The sequence below is a fragment of the Astyanax mexicanus genome, chromosome 6 (genome assembly GCF_023375975.1).
Source record: "Astyanax mexicanus isolate ESR-SI-001 chromosome 6, AstMex3_surface, whole genome shotgun sequence".
Lineage (NCBI taxonomy): Eukaryota > Metazoa > Chordata > Actinopteri > Characiformes > Acestrorhamphidae > Astyanax > Astyanax mexicanus.
Genome location: NC_064413.1, coordinates 38,455,502 through 38,479,709, shown reverse-complemented (window position 1 = coordinate 38,479,709; position 24,208 = coordinate 38,455,502). Strand labels below are relative to the sequence as shown.

Here is a 24,208-nt window from a genome sequence, read left to right as displayed (position 1 = left end):
CCAGTGAACTGTCCTTTTCTGTGTCCTTCCAAAGTCCATCTGTTCTGACTCACATTGGCACTGCGGCCCTGTCTCTCTTATGGCATGGGGCAGGAAAATTCCTCCCCATTTGGACAACTTGTTGTTTGCTTGTTTTGCTTCTTCTCAGGAACACATTTTAGGGGATATATAGATAGCACCATGTTGATGCCCTGAGGCTTTTAATAAACATGGAAAAAAGGTTTAATCCTCGTCAGTCAACTAGCAAAACTAACTTCTGAGGGTTTATCTGGCATTTTGAACCTGTACCCTTCCCGCTCCACACATGGCAACATGTTCACTTCAGCCTCATTCATCATCTTCTGGGCATTGTTTTAGTGGCAGTACGCATTGTGCTGCTTAGTCTGCTGAAGCTTCACCCTTTTCAGCTAGTGAGTGAAAAGACTGGGTCTCAGCTCGACCCAATTGTGATCGTCACTTTAGATTACCCTAGTTTTGAATTTTTAGATCTTTAAGACCAAAAGATAAAAGTCAGGTGAAGCAAGATTTCAGGGAACAGGGAAACAGTAACTTATTTATTATTTATTATGTGCTGATGTCATTATTAAATGGCATTTGCATTTAGAATAAATGAGAAGTAAAATAAGAGGATGTGATCTATGAACAAACATAATAAATATGATTTAACAGAAGTAGAAGGAATAAAGAGCCTAATTAAGACAATATAAGGTAGAGTTTATTTAAGATTTTTTTTACACACATGCGGTGTATATTGTTTACTTTATAACAAATCAGTTGTACGTATCTTAGGTACCCCCCAGAATGGGTAATGTAGGTTTTTTTTTTTTTTTTTTTTTTTTTTTTTTTTACTTTTTCTGAAAGATTAAATATAAATTATTGCTAAAAAAAAAAAATCAAGTGAGATCAGTGAAGTTAAAACCTGTGTTAGGCAGTATAGTCTGTGTAAGTCACACACACCATCAGGACTCTTTTAAATGTTCAGTATTTTACACAGTATATCTTTGTGTCTACAGTAAGCGTGTAGTATATTTTAATTTATATTTTAATTTATTTTTCTCTCACAATCTTGTTTACAATAATAATAAAATGACCAGTAACAAATCTGGATCCAGTAAAAATTATTATTAGTTATATAATCAAATTGGGCCCATCTTCCCATATGTGGTTCACTGTTCTTGACCAGTGGAAATGAATCAGTCTTTCCCGTTTGGAAACTTAATTAGATTTTACCATGCCAGCAGTAGCCACTTCTGCAACACACTGGATCAATTCCAGGAACTGAAGCTGTATACGGCCTCCCATTTGGTCCACATTGATTTCACTAATTCCACAAATCATTTTTAAGTTCAGGCAACAGTCCTTGAAGGAAAAATAAAATCTATATTTCTAAACAGCTTCCAGAAACCATGGCTCTAGTTGCATTGATCATGACAGGAATTAAATATATAACCCTACTATTTCCAGGGTAGCCAATGTAATTTAGAAACGTGTACATTCTATTAAAACTCTACTCAGAATAGAGGTGCTCTTTTTGTTTAATTCAGAAACTAATAATTTTCTTGATTTTAGGTCACAGACAGGTGAGTTTAAGGCCCAATCCCATTTCTAATTTGGATAACCTTTCAAGGTTCTCTAGATGACCCTGCTGGGGTAATGTGATAGCTGTGGAGCAGGAGACGCAGCAATTAATCATTATTATTTTCAATCCCTTAACTGTTCTTTGAAGGGGAGCTGAAATTAACTTTTCACTTTTTTTCTGTTGCACCATTTTAGATTAATTTAACTACACATTAAACTATTATATATAATAAAGGGTTATTGTACTTTTTAACAAGGAAAACAGTTGGATTTCTTTGGGTTTCTTTGATTGCTTGTGCAGCCATTTTTCCAGTAATTTCTCATAGCCTGCTGTTTTGAGAGTGTCTTTAAAAAAATCTATGTTTAAAGGGCCATGTAGCCCTAACACTTATTCTACAAGCCTAACAAGAATCAGGACCCCTAGGAGTGAACACATAAAATACAAGGGCCATTGTGTAAAAATGTGCAAATTAAATAAAACGTCTCCATCTTTGCTGCTTCTGGTTAATGAAGAAAAAGTCGAATCCAAATCCTTAGTATGTATTTTGGATCTTCTGATAAACTTGGTGTTATCTATATTGGATATAAATCTCTAGACCGGCAAAAAGTACTCTGAAGGACACCTAGTATAGCCTTACCAACAAATTCCACTATTGAGACAAACAGACAAAGAACAACTTTCTTTGTTTAGCAGACATTTGTGGTGTTTTACTATATACATTATTTCAAAATTGAGCATGACCCACCTGTTATGTTCAGTGACAGTCTTTCATCAGTTCATTACTAAAACTCCTGAGATGTGAACATAAAGATCATGAATGACAATTTCTGTCTTTTAACAAAATAAAAGGGACATCTGCACCTGGTGAGTACCTAAACACATCACTTATCTAAAGATCAGGGAGTGATTAACAAAAATGTTCCTATAAAACAGTACCTGACTGGCATAAGTATTCTAAATTGGTTCTAATGGGTCAAGTTTCCTAACACATTACAGGTGTTAAGGCCCGAAGCTGATTGCTTGAACAGAAATGGAATTACTAAAGTAATTAATGTAAATATAACATTCAGGAAATCAGGCAGAATGTCCTGGGATGAATGTTTCCAGCATAAACAGCACAAAAACTGACAGAAATTGATGAACAACATCCATTGCTTGCAAAAATCCAAGCATCTCATCATTAGAGAGTACTTTGACCTGGGTCCCACTATGAAATAAAAAAAATGAGTGGAAAGTGTCTGTTGATGGGGTGTCATTGTGAGAGGAAAGCCCAGCACATGAACAGTCCCATGGCTAGAGCTGCTCCAGCACCGACATTTAAGAGAATGGGTCTCCAGTACATCCAGTTCTCCTTCTTCTTCTCTGATTCACTCAGCTTGTGCTTCATCTGCTGAAGCTTCTGTGCTGTGCTGGCTATCCGCTCCTCACGATGCCTCTTACGCAGGCTACATGGAAGGAGAAAAAAAAAGTTTAATTTAATGCAAAGTGAACCAAAAGAACAGTTTTTACAGTATAATGTGGAATAGCTGATTATTGTAAGGATGTAATTGTGCGATGAACTGACTTTTGTACAAATTATATTTTAAAGACAACAGTATTTTGTGTGACAATGATATACATAATTGCTGCTCCTTAATTTAGAATTTAAATTGTCTCATCTTGTTTCAAAAAGATGCTTTTTAGCCATATTACCTAAAATATACAATGTCATCTGATAAATGCTGATTTTAAACAGAATGATGGTGGATTGACCACACATTGTAAATGTGATATTATAAGATAATAAGATATTATTCCAAAAACAGCATTCCATTAGCATTTAACAGAACTATACCTCTCTGTTTTTAGCTCTATTTGTTGCCCTTCTTTTGGCAGCTCTATCACAGCTTCTTTTCCTCCTGGCTCTTCCATCTGTCCATTGACTTTATCTAGTTTGTCTGCAGGCCCTGTGTTGTCCATGGAAGGCGACTGCAAATAGGCCTCTGGCTCTTTGTCCTCTTTAGACAGTTTCTGCCACTGCTCCTGTAGCACAAACAAAAACATTAAGAAACACTGCATCTAGTCTGTACAGCTCAGCAACTCACCATAAACCTTTTTTGGGATCTGCTATAAAAATAAACATAAATGTACTTGTCTGAGAGGCATCATAACAGACAGACACTGACTCAATGCGTGATGCCATGTATACCATGAAACTAATTTTTTTTTTTTTAAATCTTTCAATTTTAGCATAACAGAAAATTAAACTTCCAAAGAATAGAGGAACAGGAACAGTAAGGGTTCTACAATGGACACATTACTATCGTCCATCACCAAAAAGTTACAAATCACACACCAATCATGGATTTTAATCTGCAGCGATCAAAAGATTCTGAATTAGTTCTGCGCGTACAGATTGATCTACATCTGAACTTAGCAGCACCTTCAGGTATCAGGTATAGATATTTAAAATTGTAATTTCATATACATAAAGTACACTAAAGGGACTCAAGTTCATAAATGCTAACAAACCAAACCTAGATAAACAGACAGAACAATATATATTAGCAGTGCTGTTGGAACACAATGGAAAGCTGCCAATGTGCTAAAATACCTGTAGAGTGGAGTCTCCTAAGACGAATTTGGCTCCTTCGTTTATAGCCATGTACGAGAAGCGAAGCTGGTCTGGTGTTTGAATGAGGCCCATACGATACTCCCTCATGTCCAACAGTATCTTCTGTATATCCACAGACGATGGGTCCTTCTTCTTTTCCATCTGCAGATGAGCACAACAGAATTAGTGTTGTACAGCAAAGTTGGACTGAGACTAGGTTGGACTTGCATAAATCTGTTGCTAATTTGTTTGCAAAAGTAGAAATTAAGATTAAAAGTAGGATTGAAGATTAGTTTAAGTATGTAAGAATGTAAGAAGATAATTAAGTAAAAAATATCCTCTTATAATCCACTTTATTTACACGGAGTGCACCAAAAAAATGATCTAACCTGACAAAAAAAAACCTTATGGGAAATACGTTTTTTATCAATTAATTTTGCCACTTTTTCACAATTACATTTATTTTAAAAAAAAGAAGAAAACTAAAAGAAAACAATTACAAAACAACAATGTGAAAATATTCCTTGAACACTTTTTAACAATTTAACAACTCAGCGGTTGTGGTTTGATTGTGCCATTATAAACAATTTATATTTGACAAAAAACACTTACCAAGACAAGGCAGGTATCAACCAATGAGAATGTCCCAGATCGACCAATCCCTGCACTGCAGTGGACCACAGCAGGACCATTCTCAGGCTCCAATGAACCTGACTCTCTGACCTTGAATAAAAAGTTGAGAAAAGACGCTGGGGACTCTGGCACGCCAAAATCAGGCCATGTGGTGTAATGAAAGTGGTAGATATCTCTGATCTCTCCTGTCTGAACAGAGAACAACAACATGAATATTATAAGCCAGGAATGATATTTAAGAGCTGCAGAAAAGCAGGGCCTCCTTCTAAATATTACTGTACAAGCCTGTTAGCCAAGTTATCTGCTGAGCCTGTTAACCATCTCCTGTTACAAAGAACGTGATTTAGATAGAGGGAGGGTACAAGGCATCAGTTGCCCCTTCTACTAAAATGATTGAATTTTACTGCAGAGCATAGTGTTTTACAATTTAATACATATATTACATAGATTTTACAATTACTGTTTTTTTGGTTTCTATTTAAAGCAATATTTGTTAGCCTATAAGTACAAAGTGTGTTTCATAGTCCTACACAGTTGGGCTACTCTCTTAAAATTAAAAATGCTAAAAAAGGAACCAAAGAAAATATATGGCACTGTACTTTAGTTTTTCTTGCTTTTTTATGCAAGTGCACCTGATACTGCACAGAATCTGATTATGCAGCATTTTTACCTTAAAACCATACTCTGGTAATTTACTCTTTACACCATTTCTTTTGTTTATACTGAATGTAAAAAAAAACTAATATATATATATATATATATAGTTATATTTATCCAAAATAAAAAGTTAAACATTAATTTTGCTTCAGTAGTATATTCTTGAAATTAACAAAAAAAAAGCTTCTGTAAATGAACAATAAAAGCCTAGTGGTCAGTGTAGGATCTTACTTTGCTATTTTGAAGCTTGAGCACTCTTATCGTGTAATAAGATTTGTCATCTTCTGACACTAGAGTCACCACAAACCCTGTGTCACTGAAATCCATTTGTCTCTCCTCGTTTGATGGCCAGTACTGTGCACACTTCTCCTGTGAGAGACATTAAAAAACAAAAGATCTGGTGTGTGCTCACCTTGCACATGTAGGGTAGTCAATGAATAAGTGGGGAAAATAATGCAAAAGATATTCACTTACAGCTCCTTTTTCTACCACTCTGTTGAGCATGATGACAGCTTTGGATCGCTGCTCCCAGATCATTAACCAGAAGTGACCACAAGTATTTCTCAAGGGTCCCTGTGTGTCAGAAACAAAGAAAAGTAATTGAATATATACTATATCAATTTAACAGATGGAAAACTGCACTCGGCTCTGAGCAGTAATGAAGAGTATGCAATAAAATATGCATGTGTGGACTGTATGTATTAGTACCGTATGGAAGAGTAGGTTTTTTGTAAATATTTTTTTTTGTATTTACAATTTAAAATTAATTAAAACTAACTTTCTCCAAAACAAAGAACCAATTTTAATATCATATTTGAAGATTTCGTACCAAATGGCTGTACTGTTTCTGTAATGACAAAAGCAATGGAGCAACAGTGATACAGTTATATAGTACTCACAAACAGTGTTATTTCCATCTTAGGGTAAAATCTCAAAGCATGCATATAATCATATACCTAGACTATTTTATTGCTCTCTGTTTGAAAACAGAGCAGAGACAGTTCTACAGAATTTACACAAAACCGTATTTGTAAATCATTAGCAAACTAAAGTCACTTGTATTTCTTATTGGTGTGCAATTGTTGTAGAAATCCACAGCCCAGTATAACTAAACTAATGAACTGTCCATAAACCCTTTAGAACCAGTAGTCAGTAGCTCTTATTGTTATTGGGGTGCATACAAGCAGCTCCATGATCTTCATGTTTACATCTGGTTTGCAATATTGCCACATGCCAGAACACTAAACTGACTTGATATCTGTGTGGTGCCTTCAGCATTCAATGTGGATGTCCTTTATACCAGAGTCATTTTATTGTTTATTGTTTTCCGGACAATTCTTCAGGACACCACCGGTCACACTCAATACCACCCACTGCGCTGTCCACTGTGGGTGGTAATGCTATGTATGACATACTCCTGGGACACAGTAAACTACATGTCCCACCCATCTGGCACCCTCCCATGCCTCGCTCAATTCCCAATAATTCATGTTGCCTCACCATGAGCACACTAACCTTTGTTCAACTGCCCTTACAAGAGAACACCACACATTTTATACAGGTGTGGGCTTACCCAAACCTCTTCCAAACTTTAACACTTCATGCTATACCATGACTTTTGGCATGTCAATGTTACTTCAGCTGTGATAACAGATATCTTATATTCCATCTGCTTTACCTTAATACGTTTGGAGTTACAAAAACATTATCACAGTAAATTAACAAACGTGGTGATCATCTGTGCTTTAGTTTGTTATGCCATTTTTTGGAGAACCAAGACCAAATCTATGCACATCACTATAGACATGTTTTTGTACTTACACATACAAATAACAGAACCAGCAAATATGCTTCAATTAAGATAAGCACTACAGTTAATATTTTGACATTACAGCCCACAGTATAATGTATTACTCTAAGCATTTTATTAGTCACTACTTGGGGACAACGTAAGAGTTTAGCAGCATGTTACCATTAGTGTATCTGCCTTTTACATTTTAATGAATATTATGTGGCCATGGAAAGCTGATTAGCAATTCAGCAGTACGGGGAAACACACACAAGATTCATAATAAATACATAATGTGCTCAGGCTTGTTCAGAGAACATTATTTCAAGGGAAGAATTCATGTTTAAAGTGGATATCAAATCAGTCCTCAGGGCCTCCCTAGTCAGCTCACATTTTTGCTTAGTCTATTTCCATCTAGGTATTGTGAGTAAGCAAAAATGTAGAACATCTAGGAAGAGCTTGAGAACTACTGGTCTGGACATTTCAAAAAGAGCATGTTCACACTTATACCTGTGTAAGTATGTAGCTTCTTTGGGCATCATCCACATTTATTAGGCTTGCATTTATGTAGTCATTTTCAGAATTTTCCAATCGCACCCGGCTGTGATCATCTAAAAAAGATAAAAGGACTCACTGAAAAACTTTACAATCTAATTTTCTATCTGATATACTTTAAAAGACCATGAACCTACATGATCAAGGCCTACTTAAACTGTTAGCATTTCATTTTATAGTATATAGTCACTTACAAGGGCTGACATCTCTGTATCTGTTCCTGTTTCGGTTTTCTGGGAACTTTGCCACTTTAAAGGAACACTCCTGAGACTGGTTACGGATTTCCTAAAAAAGACAGACACAGAAATCTTTCTGTTAACCAAAAATTAATCTACACTCTACACAGAGGACAACAGGTCATAGTATTTTTTTGGTGGTGGCCTAAAATAAACAGTATGGGTAGTGATATATTTCTTAGACTACATTGTCCTCTCTGAAGAATCTCATTTTAGAAAGTTGTGTGGACTAGAACAGGGTTTCATTCCTGTCTGGAAACCGACAGGGAGGTATTTTTAACCCCAAAGAACCCCTTGAAACCCCTTCAAACAAGAACCCTTTAAAAGTCCATAAATGAAATATACTGAATATTCTGTGTATGTGTGAATGTGTGATCTTGTAACCTTATCTACAGAATGTAAGCGTGCAGGTTCAGTGCTTTCAGATAAAACTAGCTCTCTTTAAAAAGTAACTTTTTTTGCTTCCACACCTCTGTTCCAAATATTTAAGTTCTTTAATAGAATGTTTCACATTTCTTTTAACCAGAGGTCTCAAGTAACTAAATACAACCACATCTTTACATTATTTAAGTATTCAATTTTCACATAATTATCTTAACTGTCTACTCCTTACATTTGAAAAATAGTCTCCTTACTCACATTTCATATTTTATCGTAAAATGTACAGTCATATACCCTCTATTTACCACTACTATTAAATTATGGTGCATGGTGCTGATAATAAGATAGAGAAATAGTTCAAAACAATACTGTTGAATGTTTATTATTGTAAACCTGTACAGAGAAATCTTCTTATGTTAATAAAAGATCTAAACAACACCATCAATAATTATTAGAGGTTTGCCATATCATATTGTACGCAATAATATTGCCAACATTTTCGAATATTGTGAACAATATTATACCCTGAAATATCGTGCCATACAAACCACCCTTAACTATCACAGGGTACTACTTTTTCTTTTTAGCAAAAACAAATTCACACTGTTCTCGTTTTCCATTATATATCTACTAGAGACCGATTATATCTGTCCAGTATCATTTATTTTACTGCAGTCCGGGATATATGGAGATATTGGGAGTGCATTATTAGTATCATGAGATTCTGGATAATTGACTTCTGTTACAAATCTAATAAAATTCTTGTATGTTTTTCTTTTTTTCATTTTGTTACAGTAGTGTATTCTTAAAATATATATTTTTTTATTTACAGACTTAAAAAAAAGAAAAAAAATGTAAAAAGTGTGGAGTGTGATTGGAAACAGATGCTAAAGATAAAACAGTAAGTTAATATGACAAAAAATGTTTAACCTTTACAATAATCAGTACGTAGATCTTAAGATTAGATTACAGTACTTTAGGGTTCTGTATCAATATTCTGAACTGGACTTTTATGGGTTAAGACCTGAAAATAAACTGAAATACTGAAGCAAATCTTTTTAACCATCAATCATGAACACACATGAAGTGCAACATGATATACAGATTATAATAATTCTAGCTGAAAGGACCGTCCTTTTGGCAGTTCTGTGAGCTCTGTTCTGAGGTGAGGTTAATTCTAGAAACACACACACAGGCGCGCGCGCACACACAATTCTGAAGAAATCTCCCCTCAGTTCTTAGAAAACATATCAATGTACGTTTCACAGGAAGTGTGAGTGCAGCTCAGCCCTGTTTGGTAGCTAGTGCACCAACGTGTTCTTGAAATTAAACCCTGCTTGCTCTTCACGCCGCTGCAATTTCTCAAAGTAAACATGTAACGTTAGTAGACAACATGTGCCAACATCTCTCTCTCTCACTGTGTCTGTGTGTCACACACTCACACATTTACAGCTTTTACTGTGAAGCGGTGAAAAGGGAATGTTTCTAATTCGGTTTATAATAGCACTGGTGGTGAGAAACGGACACAAGGTGATCTCTGTGGATAACAAGCTCACACACCGCCTCTCCAGTCATGATTTGTGACAGTACCGCGCTGTGAAAAGGAATAAATCCACATTTAGTAACATATCTCTAGCTAAGCTTGTGGAGGCAGCCAGCTATAGCAGCAGCTCATCACCGTTTCTAGGTATCCCGCGCATGCGCACTCCTAATATCTGGAACTAACAGTCAAGCTAGTTAGCTAGCTCACAGCTAACCTAGCAACTCCCTAACTTACTAGCTCAGTTTAGTTTAGGGCTAAATAATCACCCCGATCCTTTCCGTATCTCAAACAAATTAAGCTAAGCACAGCCAAAAACCCCACCACTTAAATACCAACTCTCGATTAACTCACGTTATAGAGGTTCTGCCACTGTCCAGGTGAATCTATGTCCTCGAACTCCTCCTGATCCATTTTACTCAGATTAATCAGTTATTCACAAAGACTAGCCGAGATCAGATTCCGCTCAACGCGCAGGACCCGGGAGTAATCATGTCTTTAGAGCTGTCCGCGGTGTTAAAGCAGCAGGACAGACCGCGCATTGCTGCGTTTAGCTAACTCGTCCTGGTCAAAGAGGATAAAACGCGACTGAGCTGAGCTCTCGTCCACCGGAGCTGCTTCCGTAGCTTCAGCTCGAAGCGCCGCCCCTTTCAGCAGGGACCCTTCAGTGCACTAAACGTCCTGCACGGTTTACCAAGTTCGCCAGCAGGCAGAGTTGCCAGGTTCGCGGTTTCCCCCCCAAATTGGGCTTGTTTGAAAATCCAGCGTGTTTTTTGGGCTACTTTTAAAAATGATCACAAAAAACAAAAACAATCTTCATTGATTACAGTAATAAGGGAGGAGAGAGAGAGAGAGAGAGAGAGAGAGAGAGAGAGAAATAAATCACAATGTAACCAGAAATCATAAGGTGATGAAAAAAATGTTAACAGAGGAGAGAAGAGTTCAGGATGGGCAAGAACAGAAATGACTAATTAAAGCAAGTTATGTTACTATTAAATGTTCTTGACTGGGGTAAAAAAAAGAACAAAAAAAATAATGTTACAACATCAAAGTCAAAGTGGTTTTTATTGTAATTTCAGCTATATACAGAGTACGCAGTGAAACGAAACAACGTTCCTCCAGGGACCATGGTGCACATAAACACAGTGTAGACAGAACAATAAGTGCAACAGTACAAAAGTGCACACAGACAATACAACACAATACAGACAAAGAATAATAAATAACAAAACAGTGTGCAAATTATGCAGTGTGCAAAAAAGACCAGTGAGGTAGTAATTACCTCTATTTCACAGTGTGCAATAGAGTCCAGTGAGGTAGTAGGGTTTTTAGTGCTTTCCATTTTCTGGGGTAAGTGGGGTAAGAGTGTGTGTGCATGTACAGAAAAACCATCAGTTCAGTCTCTGCAGTTTAGGAGTCTGATGGCTTGGGGGTAGAAGCTGTTGCAGAATCTGGACGTGCTGGACCGGATGCTGCGGTACCTTCTTCCCGAAGGCAGGAGGGAGAACAGTTCGTGTGAGGGATGGGTGGGGTCATTCACAATGCTGGTTGCTTTGCGGATGCTGCGGGTGGTGTAAATGTCCGTGATGGAGGGGAGAGAGACGTCGATGATCCTCTCAGCTGTCCTCACAATACGCTGGAGGGTCTTGTGGTCAGAGACGGTGCAGGTTCCAAACCAGGCAGTGATGCAGCTGCTCAGGATGCTCTCAATGGTCCCTCTATAGAAGAGTGTGAGGATGGGTGGAGGGAGATGGGCCTTTCTCAGCTTCCGGAGGAAGTAGAGACGCTGCTGGGCTTTCTTGGCTATAGAGCTGGTGTTCAGGGTCCAGGTGAGGTTATCTGCTAAGTGGACACCAAGGAACTTGGTGCTCTTAACAATCTCCACAGAGGACCCGTCAATGTTGAGTGGAGAGTGGGTGTGTTGTGCTCTCCTGAAGTCAACAACCATTTCCTTTGTCTTGTCCACATTCAGGTGAAGGTTGTTGACTGTACACCAGTCTGTCAGCCGCTGCACCTCCTCTCTGTATGCTGACTCGTCGCCTTTGGTGATGAGACCCAGCACGGTTGTATCATCGGCGAACTTGATAAAGCTGTTAGAACTGTGTTTTGCAGCACAGTCATGAGTCAGCAGGGTGAACAGCAGAGGACTCAGGACACTGCCCTGGGGGGGCCCAGTGTTCAGTGTGATGGAGCTGGAGGTGCTTTATTAATGACTTAAGATAAATATCAATAAATAGCAAATATCAATACAATAAATCTCTTATAAACAATATACTACGTCACACACTCAGTTGTTTTGCCATTTGCTTCAAACGTGTAACAGACAGATATTTTGGGCTAGTTTAAGCTTCTATGGGCGGGTTTTAGACTGACTTTGGGCTGGATATTTTTGGTGGACCTGGCAACCCTGCCAGCAGCAGTCCAACAGAGAGGAGTCTCAGGGTTCAAACATGCCACTGATTACATTTCCCATACCAATACAATACAGTATTAACCCATTTATTTGATTAATTTCATCCATTTTAGTTCCATCATTTACCTTTTTTTATTATTTGTTATTTTAGTTTAGTTTATTTTGTAAATGCTCGACTGCATTGAAAATGAGGGTCACCCTCAATGTAATTCCAAGTGGAAATAAAAGTTGATTAATTAATAGATTGAATGATTGATTGATTTATATGAGCCCAGACCCATTTCTGAATATTGATACCAATTTAAACATGTAATCACATAAATTTGTCTCTTATTGCTGGCACATGACTGTTGATATTTTTCTTACTATTATTAACATTTTGTGCTATAAATCAGGTCTATGGAACATAAAACATTTAAATAAAGATTTAATAAAGTAATTAAATGTTTGGAAGAGACTTGTAGAAACATATAATACACTAAAATAAGTCAGATGAACAAACATAGATTAAATTAAAGTGCAGAGTGCTGTAAACTGGCTTAAGGTTAGTATTCTGATACCAATCATGTATTGCTTTTACTTACATTGACAAAAAGTAAATATGAAAACTGTTATGTGACTGAGCAATGAAAAACTGACAACAACAAAACATGAGCAATAGAAAAATATCTTAAATCTACTAAACCCTTCATTTTTTTAGTTTAAGCCCACATTAAATCCCAACCAACATACACATACAGACAAACTGGGAAGGCACAATATATTAATATATTGCAGCAAAAGCTTTTGCAATGCCAGTGTTATTAGTTTGTATATTAAAATATACAAAAAAAACTCATACAATACAATTGTATCATATATTAACATATATGATACAAATAATAATAATATTTGACTAATTACCTACAAAGACTAAATAATTAGAATTTTTCACCAAAAAATGGAGTAAAAGAAAACATGGTGCACAAACACTCTCTCAATTTAATAATTTATGGTTTTATACACATTTCTTTACATTCTGTTATCTCTTTTTATCATTGTGATGCCATTAGTCTCTAATATCTCAAAGAACTAAGTAGCTAAAAAATATGCACATACATACATACTTACTTACATATATATTTTTTAAATATAATGAGGAATGTTTCACAGAACAAGGGAGTGAAAAAACTGTGCGCAAATCTGCATGTTCACTTAAATATTTCTTTGTTTCATGCAGTTTGATTGCATATTTACAATTCTGTTATTTCTGTCATAAAGATGCTATCAATCTATAGGATACTGAGAAACTAATTAAGGTACTGAACATTTAATGCAACGCAATGCAATGGATGAATGAATGAATGAATGAATAATAATTGAAATTTTACCTAAAAACTTTTTTGTTTTTAAAGGAAAGGGGACTAAAAATCCGTACGGCATGGAGATGAATTAGTGCCAAATTGGAAAGCAAACAGTAGTGCACAAAATATCCTGCATGTGCAAAAAACACTCGGCATGTTCAGTTAAAATGATTTATGGTTAAAAATGACCAAATAAAGAGAGCAATATTACACCATATTTAAAAAAGAGACAGCCACCTCCTATCTTTCTTCTTGGATAAAATTTATATTCTGAAGCCCACATGCTAGTCTGAGACGTCACTGTCTCACAGCTGCTTGTGATGAAAGCCTAATAAGATAATACGTTTATCTGTTTGGCCTACTATGCAATTATGCATGACAATCCCACGAGTCGCACAGCACGCATGATTGGGTGCAGCGTGTGTAGGAAATCCACATAAGGTAAAGCGGCAGTGAGCGTAGAGCAGCACTGCATCTCCCGCCTGTTTACAACCAGACCGCGGTAAACATGAGCGGGTTCAGCTCGGTTCTGGTTGTGGTGCTGCTGGTTGCCCTGTCTTGCTCAGGTAAGATGTTCGCTGTTTAAAGCTAGCACAGGCCTGTCTGTTAACACTGGAGCTAACGTTACTGTTTTGAGGATGGGCCTGAGCTGGTTGATCTTTTTAAGATAAGTTTAAATGAAGTGGTCAGATTTTGTGTACGTTAGTTGGATAGAAAAATGGAGGAAGGCACGTTTCTGCTTTGCACAATTGATTCCCCTAATCCTTTGAACACGTGCACCTGTGTGGAGGGGCTTCTCTGGGTTTGTAAACACACCTGAAACCAATACAATTAATTTGTAACTGGGTAAGTGTGGTAGTCAATGGTTTGGTTTAGTTGTGGTATTTGTGTTCATTAGTGATCTGCCTTTAATTGAAGTTGAAAGTGTGTACTTATTTTTGAAATGTATATTTTACATAACTGCATTTTAGCCATATTTTCCATATTTTGTGAAGTAAACTCCATTTAGTATGAAGACAAGATGTGCTTCATGGATTAAAAGATGAGTTGTGCAGTGACCATTTTATTAGAGTGATAAATTATATGCATCTAAGGGTGTCAATCGATTTTATCATTGCTTAACAAAACAGACCAACTGTGTTTTATATTACAGAAAGTGTTTAATTAGATGCTGCATATTTTAGTCACTTTAAATGACTGTTTAATAAATTGTTGTTTTTCCAAGTTAATGGTCTTAACTTAAGTGGCCCTAACTGATTAATCTCAAACTCTGCTTTCTAGGACAAACTCTTGAGTGCTTTCGGTGTGATCTTGGGTTCTGGGATGTGTGCTACACTACCAAAACCAACTGCAGTTATGAGGAGCAATGTTTTGTTGGAATTGGTAAGGCAGGTGAGTAATGTTTGCTCTCTTACTAAACGACTATACAGACCAGACCGTTGTGCTATGTTGTATAGCTATTTGTACTGAATGGTGTATTTCCTTTTAGCCTCTGTCCTAGATATAAAGGTGATGGGCTGCCTTCCAGTAAAAGACTGCAACAAGACTACCACTATAGAGTTCAGTTCAAATAAAACCCTGTACACCATGACCAAGAACTGCTGTGAAGAAGACTACTGTAATGGAAGCCCTGGTGCGCTTATGGCATCTGTTACACTGACTATATTAACTGTTGCCCATACAATTATTTCTCAAACAGGTGTATATTAAGGGTTTAAAGGGATTGTACTGATGTAGTTAAAGTCTTCAAAATGTTTGTGTCCTATGCACTTGGGTTATCTTTGTGTTTTTGCCAAGTTTAGATTTTACAGTGAAGGGCAACATTTAATTTTGAAAAATGGGTCAACATTGAATTTGACTATAGAAAGTGTTTTAAATGTTGGTGAAACAATTGTAACAGTTTAAAATTCTTAAGTGTGTTGAATAAATGTCTTTTTTGAATAAAAGGTTTTATCCTTTGTTTTGTATTAAGCCTAAATAATTGGAATTTTTATTCTTCCTCCAAATTTACCCCGTAACATTTAGTGTTTACAACTGAAGGACAACTGTCTTTAGATTTTATTTCTTTCTGGTTAGTCAAAGTGCTACATACTAAATTTCCAGCAACTCTGAATCTTACCTGAAACACATCATTTAGATGCCAAAGCAGCAGTATTTGTTTAGTTGTAATGGTTTTTGTATATACTAATTACAATTATGGCCCAAAAGCCACATGCAATGGTTGGACATTTTAACCAGCTATAATAGTTAAATAGTTTGAGTAGTATCAGTCAAACCATATTTATTTTAAAGGCAATTCAAGAGCGTCTTTTGTATATGAATCCACTCATTATCCAGTCCTTTTTAAATGAGAAGTACTTTGCATATTGCACAGGAAGGTACACTTTCTCTTGTAGATTTGCTCTTTTTTTGAGCTTCTTAATCTAGGGTTTACATAGGGTGTCTGTTCTAAACTCTAGTGGCTGGGATTTTACATAAAACAAATATCTATGCACTCACAATTCTTTGTACAAACCTTGTAGTTTTAAACCTCTCTCCATTTAAGAAATTCTACATTTTCTGTGGCTGATTTGTACCTGCATCTACATGCAACCAGTGGTAGCGCTGCTAATCACCACAGCTTTAAATAACTCAACACAAATGTAAACACTTATAAATCTGGCAGAATCAACAGGACCCAGATATCTGAACCTTAAATGATCCAGAAGTCCCGGCTACCTGTTTTCTTTTCTTTAAACGGGTACATAAAATTTATGTATGCACAAGTGAAAAATCTTACAAGACAAATTAGTATATTGGAGAGGATTGGCTCATATTTGGTGATGGGTGCATGTATAGGTTTTGGTGAATGTTAATTTTCATTAACATTATTGCATGGTTTAAAGGTATTTAACCCACACCCTGTTTCCCACAACTCTACGACTGTTAGCCCCTTAGCCACAACATCATAACTACAGTGGACGCCCAATGTTCTCCACTTTCACAAAGGTCTTATAAGGGTATTAGGAATAGTTATAGCACAAGTTTGAGGAAGATTGTCAACTTCTTCTTGTCTGAAAATTTGTGACTGTACTGCACTCTTGTGGCCATGTGGCTAGCATCTGGCTCCCTAATGCTTAATATTATATTTGGTCTGATAAGGAGGAGAAATGCCACTTGCTTATTACTGTTTTTAGGATAATTGATAGTCATATAAACACATGAACATAGATGGGCTGCTCAAGATTTTAGTTTGTATTTTATGAATGGCTTATATAAACAACTGTATTTTCAAACAACTGCATAATCAAAACAATTCTTATATTCCTAAATGTTTTTAAACTGCAGAACTTTCTACAGTTTTCTGTGTCATCAGTTGGGTTAAGATCTAAATGTTTAGAAAAAGTTATGCATTTTGCGGTTATACATTTTGGCATCCACTAGTTAGGCGTAAAAAACACATGCTGGTCACATTACAAAGGCATTGTTGTGGAAGAAATGAGTACGGGTACTGGACTGGCCTGTCTCCAATAGAGAACAAATATATTTTTTAATAAATACGGGACAACGATAACCCTGAACTGTTGCACACCTTCAGACATCTTCCCAGGACAAATGGGATTAATTAACACCTAAAACACTTGATATCTTATGTACCAAAATGTATCTTAAGTGATGTGGGAAGAAATCACAACATTGCACAATGTAGGTCACAATGTTGAAATGTTCTAAAGTATATAATGAGATAATGGTGAAACATGATTGTAATTTTGGAAAGTTGTCAAATGGTAATCTTTCGACCAAGTGGCAATATTACCTGACAAAGTTGTGACAACAGTGTTGCTGGGTTACAGTCTAATTTTTAGGCATGGAATGCAGGAATGGATGTATATTAATTAATGAAAATGAACATAGAAAACATGACATCTGGTGTTTATACAATCTACAAAAAAAGTAAATGTTAGAAACATCTGAAAACATGTAAAATCTCTGTCTTTGCTGGGATATGCAGTCCTCTAACAGCTGTTATGACTATATACCGTATGGATTGGAGGGCCCTGTCATGAAGAGTCTCAGCTGTGTGCAGCAGCTGGAGGTTTGTGGCCTGTGAACATTTGTCTCATTCCACCCTCAGACTTTCTGCCTTAACAACAGCACCAAAACACCATAACTACAAAACCTTTATCACTGTGTGCATTTAGGCAAACATGATTATCAGTATTTAAGGAAATACCATTTTTCAAAAGGTAATTTGAAAGTAAGCAAATTTCAGGTTTAATTTTATTACTTATTACTTATTAGGATTCCAATTGAATTAAATTGCACTATTTGACTATATTCAGTATTTGAATTAAATTTCTTTGATTTTACCAAATTGAAAACCTCTGGAACCTCAGAGGAAGATGAATGATCACAACCACCAAACCAAGCTGAACTTTTCGAACTTTTGCACTAGTAGTGGCATAAAGTTAAAGTTATCAAAAAGCAGTGTGTAAAACTGGTGCAGGAGAACATGCCAAGATGCATGAAAACTGTGATTAAAAACCAGGGTTGTTCCACCAAACATTGATTTTTTTGTGCTCTTAAAACTTTATGAATATTAACTTGTTTTCTTTGCATTATTTGAGGCCTGAAAGCTCTGCATCGTTTTTGTTATTTCAGCCATTTCTCATTTTCTGCAAATAAATGATAATATTTTTATTTGGAATTTGGGAGAATTGTTGTGTGTAGTTTATAGAATAAAACAATAGTGTTCATTTTAATCAAACATATACCTATAAATAGCAAAATCAGAGAAACTGATTCAGAAACTACCATAGTACCATATTTTTCTCCAGGGCTGTATATTTTAGACTGTAGTCTACAGCAAGGATCAGTTTGTGTTCTTTACATTACTGCATTTATATTCAGAGTGGTAGATTAGAGAGTTATGTTTCTTTAGATCAGATTGAATGTCTAATTACTGTCAGATTTTGGATTTTTGCCCTTAGTATGTTTCAAAATAGCGGACTGTACTCGGGATTGGTTGGTTTGGTGTTTGAAATGAATGAGACGCGGCGCTCCAATCAGAGTGATCGTTTCCGTAAGCCCCGCCCACTAACAGAAATGTAGAGGCGGGCTTGTTCGGTTATGGATGAAGTTTGTTAAGGGGGGGTTATCCTGCTGTTTGTGGAGTTAGTGAATGTTTGGTGGTTGAAACACATTGAAACACAGAATTACTACCGTTTCAACAAAGTCAGCGACAAGGAGCGAATGAATGCAGCTTGTTTGTGTATCAGCTGTGGTTTCTGAGCGTTGCTGTGGTGAAGTGGCGAAGGGATAATTTACAGACATTTTCCGTAACGTTAGAGGTGGTAGCGGCGGCTACGGCTTCGTGGTGTTCCCTCTGTACAGGAGGAATGTGGGATTAATGAGGGCAGTAGTGAATATGGTAAGTTTTAATGGATACATGGAGCTGGTGGGGAAGTTTTCTGCCCTGTGTGTGTGTGGCTGTGCGTAGTTACCGTTGGTCAACAATAAGAGCGCAGTCCGTAACTCCGTTTGTTTTGGGCGAGTTTCCAGTTAGCTAACGCCATGTAGTTAGTTAGCTAGCTGCTAGCTAACAGTCACCGCTAACGCTGCTAACTACGTGAATTATTAAACATACAGCTTCAAAAAATATCCTGTTTACTATTTAACTAAGATTAGATGGAAGACGTATGTTTTATTGTCTATTCAAATAGCTTGCTAGCTAGATAGCCAGCCTTTCAGCTAGTTCAGCAGTTGTCTTAACTTGTTTGATAGCCAGCTAGCTAGCTTGTCAACAAACTGCACTCCTAACCTGGCACTACTAAAAGGTTGAGTAATGATTTTTAGCCAAAGGAAACGAGTTATTAAATTGAGAACGCCTAAGTTACTTATACTGTTATGTTTAGTTGGCCAGGTTAGCGCATTAGTTAGTTAAGTCAATGAGTTAAAAGAAGCACTCACTTAGTTGGCTGTTAAACTCAGGGAAGGAGACATCAAATTTGCACTGTATTCTGAAATTGAGAATACAAGTAACGTTAATTAAATCAAGTAAGTGCGTCACTAAATTGGCAACACTTTTTTTATACCATAGAAAAGAGTTGTCTTCTGTACTTAAACCAAGGGAATCAGTCAATAGGTTAACAGCTGCTTTCTTATACCAAGGAAAACAGTTATCTAACTGAGGGAACTAGTCATTAATTTGAGAGAACATGTTCTTAAAGAAAGGGAGCATGTTAATAAACTCAGGGAATGAGTCACATCAAGAGAATTTCCAATAAGTTATTTAATTTAAAGCATACATTCTTCATTTGAGTGGTCAAATCATTAAAGCGAGAGCACATTATCATATGGAGGAAAATAGTTTTGAAACTGAAACAAACAGTCATTACATTTAGAGAATACATTCTTTATTGAGGGAGCACAGTATTAAACTGGGGAACAAGTAGGTAAATTGATAATGCTTTTTATAATGAGGGAACTATTCATTATTTTAATAGAATGTGTTCCTAAAGTGAAGGAGCAAGTTATTAAACTCAGGGAACACGTCTTTAAAGAAAAGTCATTGAGCTAAGAGAATGAGTCACTTAATTGATAAAACATTCTTATACAGAGGACAATAGTTAGCTATGGAACTGAAGAAAAGATGCATTACATTGAGAGAATGCATTTTAAAATGAAGAGAACAAGTTAAACTAAGAATACATGTCTAACAGAAGAAAATTAAAGGAATTGCATTAAGATTGTATATTTTTACCTTTGACACAGGACAAGTGGCTGTATGGAAACTAGCTTTTAAACTGCTTTAAACATTAATCGGGTCTTGTTTATACAATCTACATTGCTTTCCAAAGATCCCTGTTGTTGCCGGACCAATATCTGGCTCATTTTTTGCGCTTCTCACATGTACGGATTATTTATTTTTTGCAGCTCATGTGGTGAGCCCTTGTGTCAGTGAGTCACGCAGACATGGATAGCTTCCAAAACCTTGAAGATGAGACGTTTCCCAGCTTCCTCTACAACACTTCTCTGGGCGGTAGTGGCTGTGCTACTCTGGGAAATGTAACCCTGGGTTCTACTCTTGGGGTGCCCATGGCTGCTTCCACTGTAGCTAAAATTAGAGCTACTGCGGACAACAGGTGGGAGACTCCCATTTGTGGGTTAACTTCATTATAGTCCTTCATAACTTGCATCTTCACACAGCTACTTGTTCCTAGTATTTCACTTTTTCATGTTTTGTCAATTATGCTTTAAATAATTATTACATATATTTACATTACTTTTAAACATGTATTTACCTTTTTTGAGCAATAAAATAAATAAATTAAAGTAGATTAAAAGTGATTTTGTGTAAATTTATTTCAGCCTTTATTTTAGTCTATGGTTTTAAGCAGAATAAGTTTAAGATGGTTATGACCTTTACTGGTGTTCCTCACTTGTTTATCTTTACGCATCTTTACTTTTCTCCTTTTAGGTTAACTGATGTTCAAGCATCTTACTTAGATGATGTTCGTCATTCGCTGGGCTCTCAAGGCTCAAACAGCGAGAGGGGAAAGTTTGCACTCAGCTTTAAAGATGATCTGTGAGTGCTCTAAATTTAGTTTCTGTCTTGCAATTTTTCATAATGTTGGGAGGATTTATTGTCTTAGGGATTATTTTGGTCAGAAATATTTATTGTTTTCAAACAGTGGACACTGTAGACTTTATAGATTTTTCTCAAGACCCTTAACTAATAAAAAAAGTAATCATTTAAATTTAAGTCAATTAAATGCATTAATATTTTATGAAATGTGTTTAATTTTAGGGAAGATGCTGGTGAATTTATTGCTGCTAATCGCTTCTCAGATCTGTTGGTCAATGTTAATTTGGATGAATCGGAATGCGTGTCCAGGTCTAAAACTTCTACAGTAAAATTGGAAGCCCCAGCTCTTCCTGCACGACCTTCTGACTACCCTGATGGTACGCAAAGTTTATTATTATTATTATTATTATTATTATTATTATTTTAATTTCTCAACTGATCCGTAAGATTAACGTGATGTAGGAATTGATATTTGCAAGATAGAGCTTGCAGTGTATTAGCTGACCCTGAACTCAAAGCTTCTCAAATCTTTTTTTCAGATATTTCAACTGGACTGTTGACATTTTCTCACATTGGAAGCAAAGAAACTGCAGCTGCTCAGGTATGCCTTCACAACCTTTTTGTCACTTTCTTCCAGTGTGTTGGCCCAGATGTTTATTCTTGTTTGTTTTCTTTGTTTAGGCTACATTACTTCCTGCAACTATAGAGGAAGAGAGTCCAGGTAGTGAGGCTCCAGACAGTGATGGCTTGAGTGGTAGTGTTGCCAGCTTCCTGGAAAATGAGAAGCTCATGTCACTTGAAGGCTTAAACAGTGACACCACAGGTAACTCAATAAAGTATAATTTAACAGAGGATTAAACAGAATTTCACAGAATTTAAGATCTAGTTATGTTGCCATTCACTGATGTTTCAATGGAGATTAAATGCCAAATTTAATATCACGGTTATAATGGACAAAATAATTAAGTTCATCTGTGTGATTGCAAAATGCAGTACATATAAAACTTGGAATCCTTTCAACTCTAGACTTAAAAGACTGCTGATTTATCTCAAAGTGTACTACAAATGATGCATCGGGCAAAACGTTAAATAGCCAATTACTCATGTCCAGCACAGTACTGTACTCTGTGTATGTTTCCAAATTTCAGATGATGACATTGACATAAACCACCTGCCTGATGAGGAATTGAAGCTGTACTTTAGCAAATTGGTTCCACCATCAATGCAGAGAGGCCGGGTTGAGGGCCAAGAAATTCCTGCTGCTGTAAGTTTTTTTTGTTTGTTTGTTTTTTGTTTAACTTTAACATTAAGTAACGATAATGTAGGCCACCACATTGAATAAGTACTAAGTATATAAAATATGGGGAAGTGACCAAAGTATATGCCCACTACGTCATTATTATTATTGAACTGCATAGGGAGGGACAATTTAGTTTACTAATTCGAATTCGGACACTTATTCATCATCAAAATACATAAGTACTGGTTGCATAAAAAAGAACACGTCAGTGGCTGAGCCATGTTATAGCACTCAGTAAAGCATTGTAATGTTGGTGAGATAATAATAGACTGTATGGGAAAACCATGTACTAATATAATTTTATTTAAAAATTCCCCCCCCATTTTCTCCCCAATTTTACTCAGCCAATTACCCAACCCACTCATTAGGACTCCCCTTATCACTAGCAATGCCCCAACACAAACAAGCATTCTTTTTTGAGCTGCTGCTGATGTAGCATTGCCGTTCTGGTACATCAGCTCAAAGACACCCTGTGCTGCGGAAATCACCCTTTGGAGTGATGTGGGGAGAGAGCTCCATCTACCCACCCGGAGGGAGCAAGGCCTATTTTGCTTATAGTGGCAGCGCTTTAGACCGCTCGACCACTCGGTGCCGGAAAACCATGTTCTAATACCACTGTACAACTCAGGCATACTCAATAGTGTCCTAAGACATAAAAAGGGAGTTATTTCAGTCACATGCTGGAGCTCTGTGTGTTTATTTAGATGCATATGTAAAAATATAATTACTTTTTTTAGGAGCAACCTGGCAGTCAGACTGGTTCATCACAACTCTGTTTCACTGAACCAAATACAACTTCCAAAAACCGAAACAACTTCCTTGACAACTATGAACAGGTAAGGGTCTGGGCTTCAACCCTCAACACTGCAAGACCTGTAACCTCTTAATTTAGAAAAGAGGAATAATTCTGTTTATTTCCTTGTTATACTTCTGTATCTTTTTGTAGATAAATGTAACAGTATTTCTGTTTTTTTGTTTTTGTTTTTTTACTGAACACTTTTCTAATTAACAAAAAGATTCTGATTTTACTGTTCTACTTTTTTCTACTTTTACGTTTTGTTTAGTTAAAATTTTGTGTAACTGACACCAATAAATACATATTTCTTGGTAACATAGAGATTCGTCTTGCACTATTTTGTAGATTGCAAACTCGCAGTGTCATGATATTGTTATTGTGAATAACAACTTTATCGCTTGTGTCTTCTGTAAAATGCTTCTGTGTATTTATTTTTGTGTGTTTTCTTCTTCTCAGGGAGGATTTTGCATGCCTGATGTGAGATTGGCTGCAACTGGTATGGACTCATGTCCTGCCAGTGATGAGGAAGACACAGAAGATGAACTGGAAGCCTCACAGACTCGCTGCAGAGCCAGATTTCTGTTGCCCAGTACTTCCAGACAACTGGTGAGTACATAACGCAACCATTATCTATGTTAAACTAGCTTATTTTGTTCATTTAACTGCAAAAATGTATTTTTCAAAGTTAAATTAATGTAATTACTAAAATATATTCAAAGCATCATTTTTACTTGTGTATTGGGGAAACATATAACATTTTAATATGCTGCATTAAAATATTGTGGGAAATGTTAATTTAATGTGCAGTAATTTTAATATGCATTAC

General features: G+C 36.4%; 3 protein-coding genes across 4 annotated transcripts in view; 2 read left to right on the top strand and 1 right to left on the bottom strand.

Moving 5' to 3' along the window:
- Positions 1-817: 817 nt before the first annotated feature.
- Positions 818-10,613, bottom strand: ptpn2a (protein tyrosine phosphatase non-receptor type 2a). The gene is made up of 9 exons (XM_007250446.4): positions 10,318-10,613; positions 8,001-8,091; positions 7,762-7,862; positions 5,937-6,035; positions 5,694-5,831; positions 4,785-4,994; positions 4,173-4,334; positions 3,414-3,601; positions 818-3,024 (listed from the first exon to the last, which is right to left on the bottom strand). Exons 1-9 carry the CDS (start codon positions 10,375-10,377, stop codon positions 2,832-2,834), a joined length of 1,242 nt encoding a protein of 413 aa, XP_007250508.2. The 5' UTR covers positions 10,378-10,613; the 3' UTR covers positions 818-2,831.
- Positions 10,614-14,094: 3,481 nt separating this feature from the next.
- LOC103040854 (sperm acrosome membrane-associated protein 4) lies at positions 14,095-15,655 on the top strand. Its single transcript, XM_007250444.3, has 3 exons — positions 14,095-14,285; positions 15,001-15,111; positions 15,209-15,655. Exons 1-3 carry the CDS (start codon positions 14,228-14,230, stop codon positions 15,427-15,429), a joined length of 390 nt encoding a protein of 129 aa, XP_007250506.1. The 5' UTR covers positions 14,095-14,227; the 3' UTR covers positions 15,430-15,655.
- A 3,160-nt stretch (positions 15,656-18,815) lies between these two features.
- cep192 (centrosomal protein 192) overlaps positions 18,816-24,208 on the top strand; it is a 30,669-nt gene continuing 25,276 nt past the window's right edge. For both annotated transcript variants that reach the window (XM_007250436.4, XM_007250435.4), the window contains exons 1-9: positions 18,816-19,129; positions 20,635-20,843; positions 21,179-21,286; positions 21,509-21,663; positions 21,826-21,887; positions 21,968-22,109; positions 22,435-22,550; positions 23,324-23,422; positions 23,839-23,988. In XM_007250436.4, coding sequence (XP_007250498.3) covers positions 20,674-20,843; positions 21,179-21,286; positions 21,509-21,663; positions 21,826-21,887; positions 21,968-22,109; positions 22,435-22,550; positions 23,324-23,422; positions 23,839-23,988 — 1,002 coding nt within the window. In that variant the 5' untranslated portion in view covers positions 18,816-19,129; positions 20,635-20,673. The remainder of the gene's footprint in view (positions 19,130-20,634; positions 20,844-21,178; positions 21,287-21,508; positions 21,664-21,825; positions 21,888-21,967; positions 22,110-22,434; positions 22,551-23,323; positions 23,423-23,838; positions 23,989-24,208) is intronic.

Coding starts and splice junctions, on each gene's coding strand:
- ptpn2a (XM_007250446.4), bottom strand. CDS start 10,377: ATGGATCAGGAGGAGTTCGAGGACATAGATTCACCTGGACAGTGGCAG. Junction 8,092..10,317: donor AGTGGCAGAACCTCTATAAC/GTGAGTTAATCG, acceptor TGTCTTTTTTAG/GAAATCCGTAACCAGTCTCA. Junction 4,335..4,784: donor TTGATACCTGCCTTGTCTTG/GTAAGTGTTTTT, acceptor GCTCATCTGCAG/ATGGAAAAGAAGAAGGACCC.
- LOC103040854 (XM_007250444.3), top strand. CDS start 14,228: ATGAGCGGGTTCAGCTCGGTTCTGGTTGTGGTGCTGCTGGTTGCCCTG. Junction 14,286..15,000: donor GGTTGCCCTGTCTTGCTCAG/GTAAGATGTTCG, acceptor TCTGCTTTCTAG/GACAAACTCTTGAGTGCTTT. Junction 15,112..15,208: donor TGTTGGAATTGGTAAGGCAG/GTGAGTAATGTT, acceptor ATTTCCTTTTAG/CCTCTGTCCTAGATATAAAG.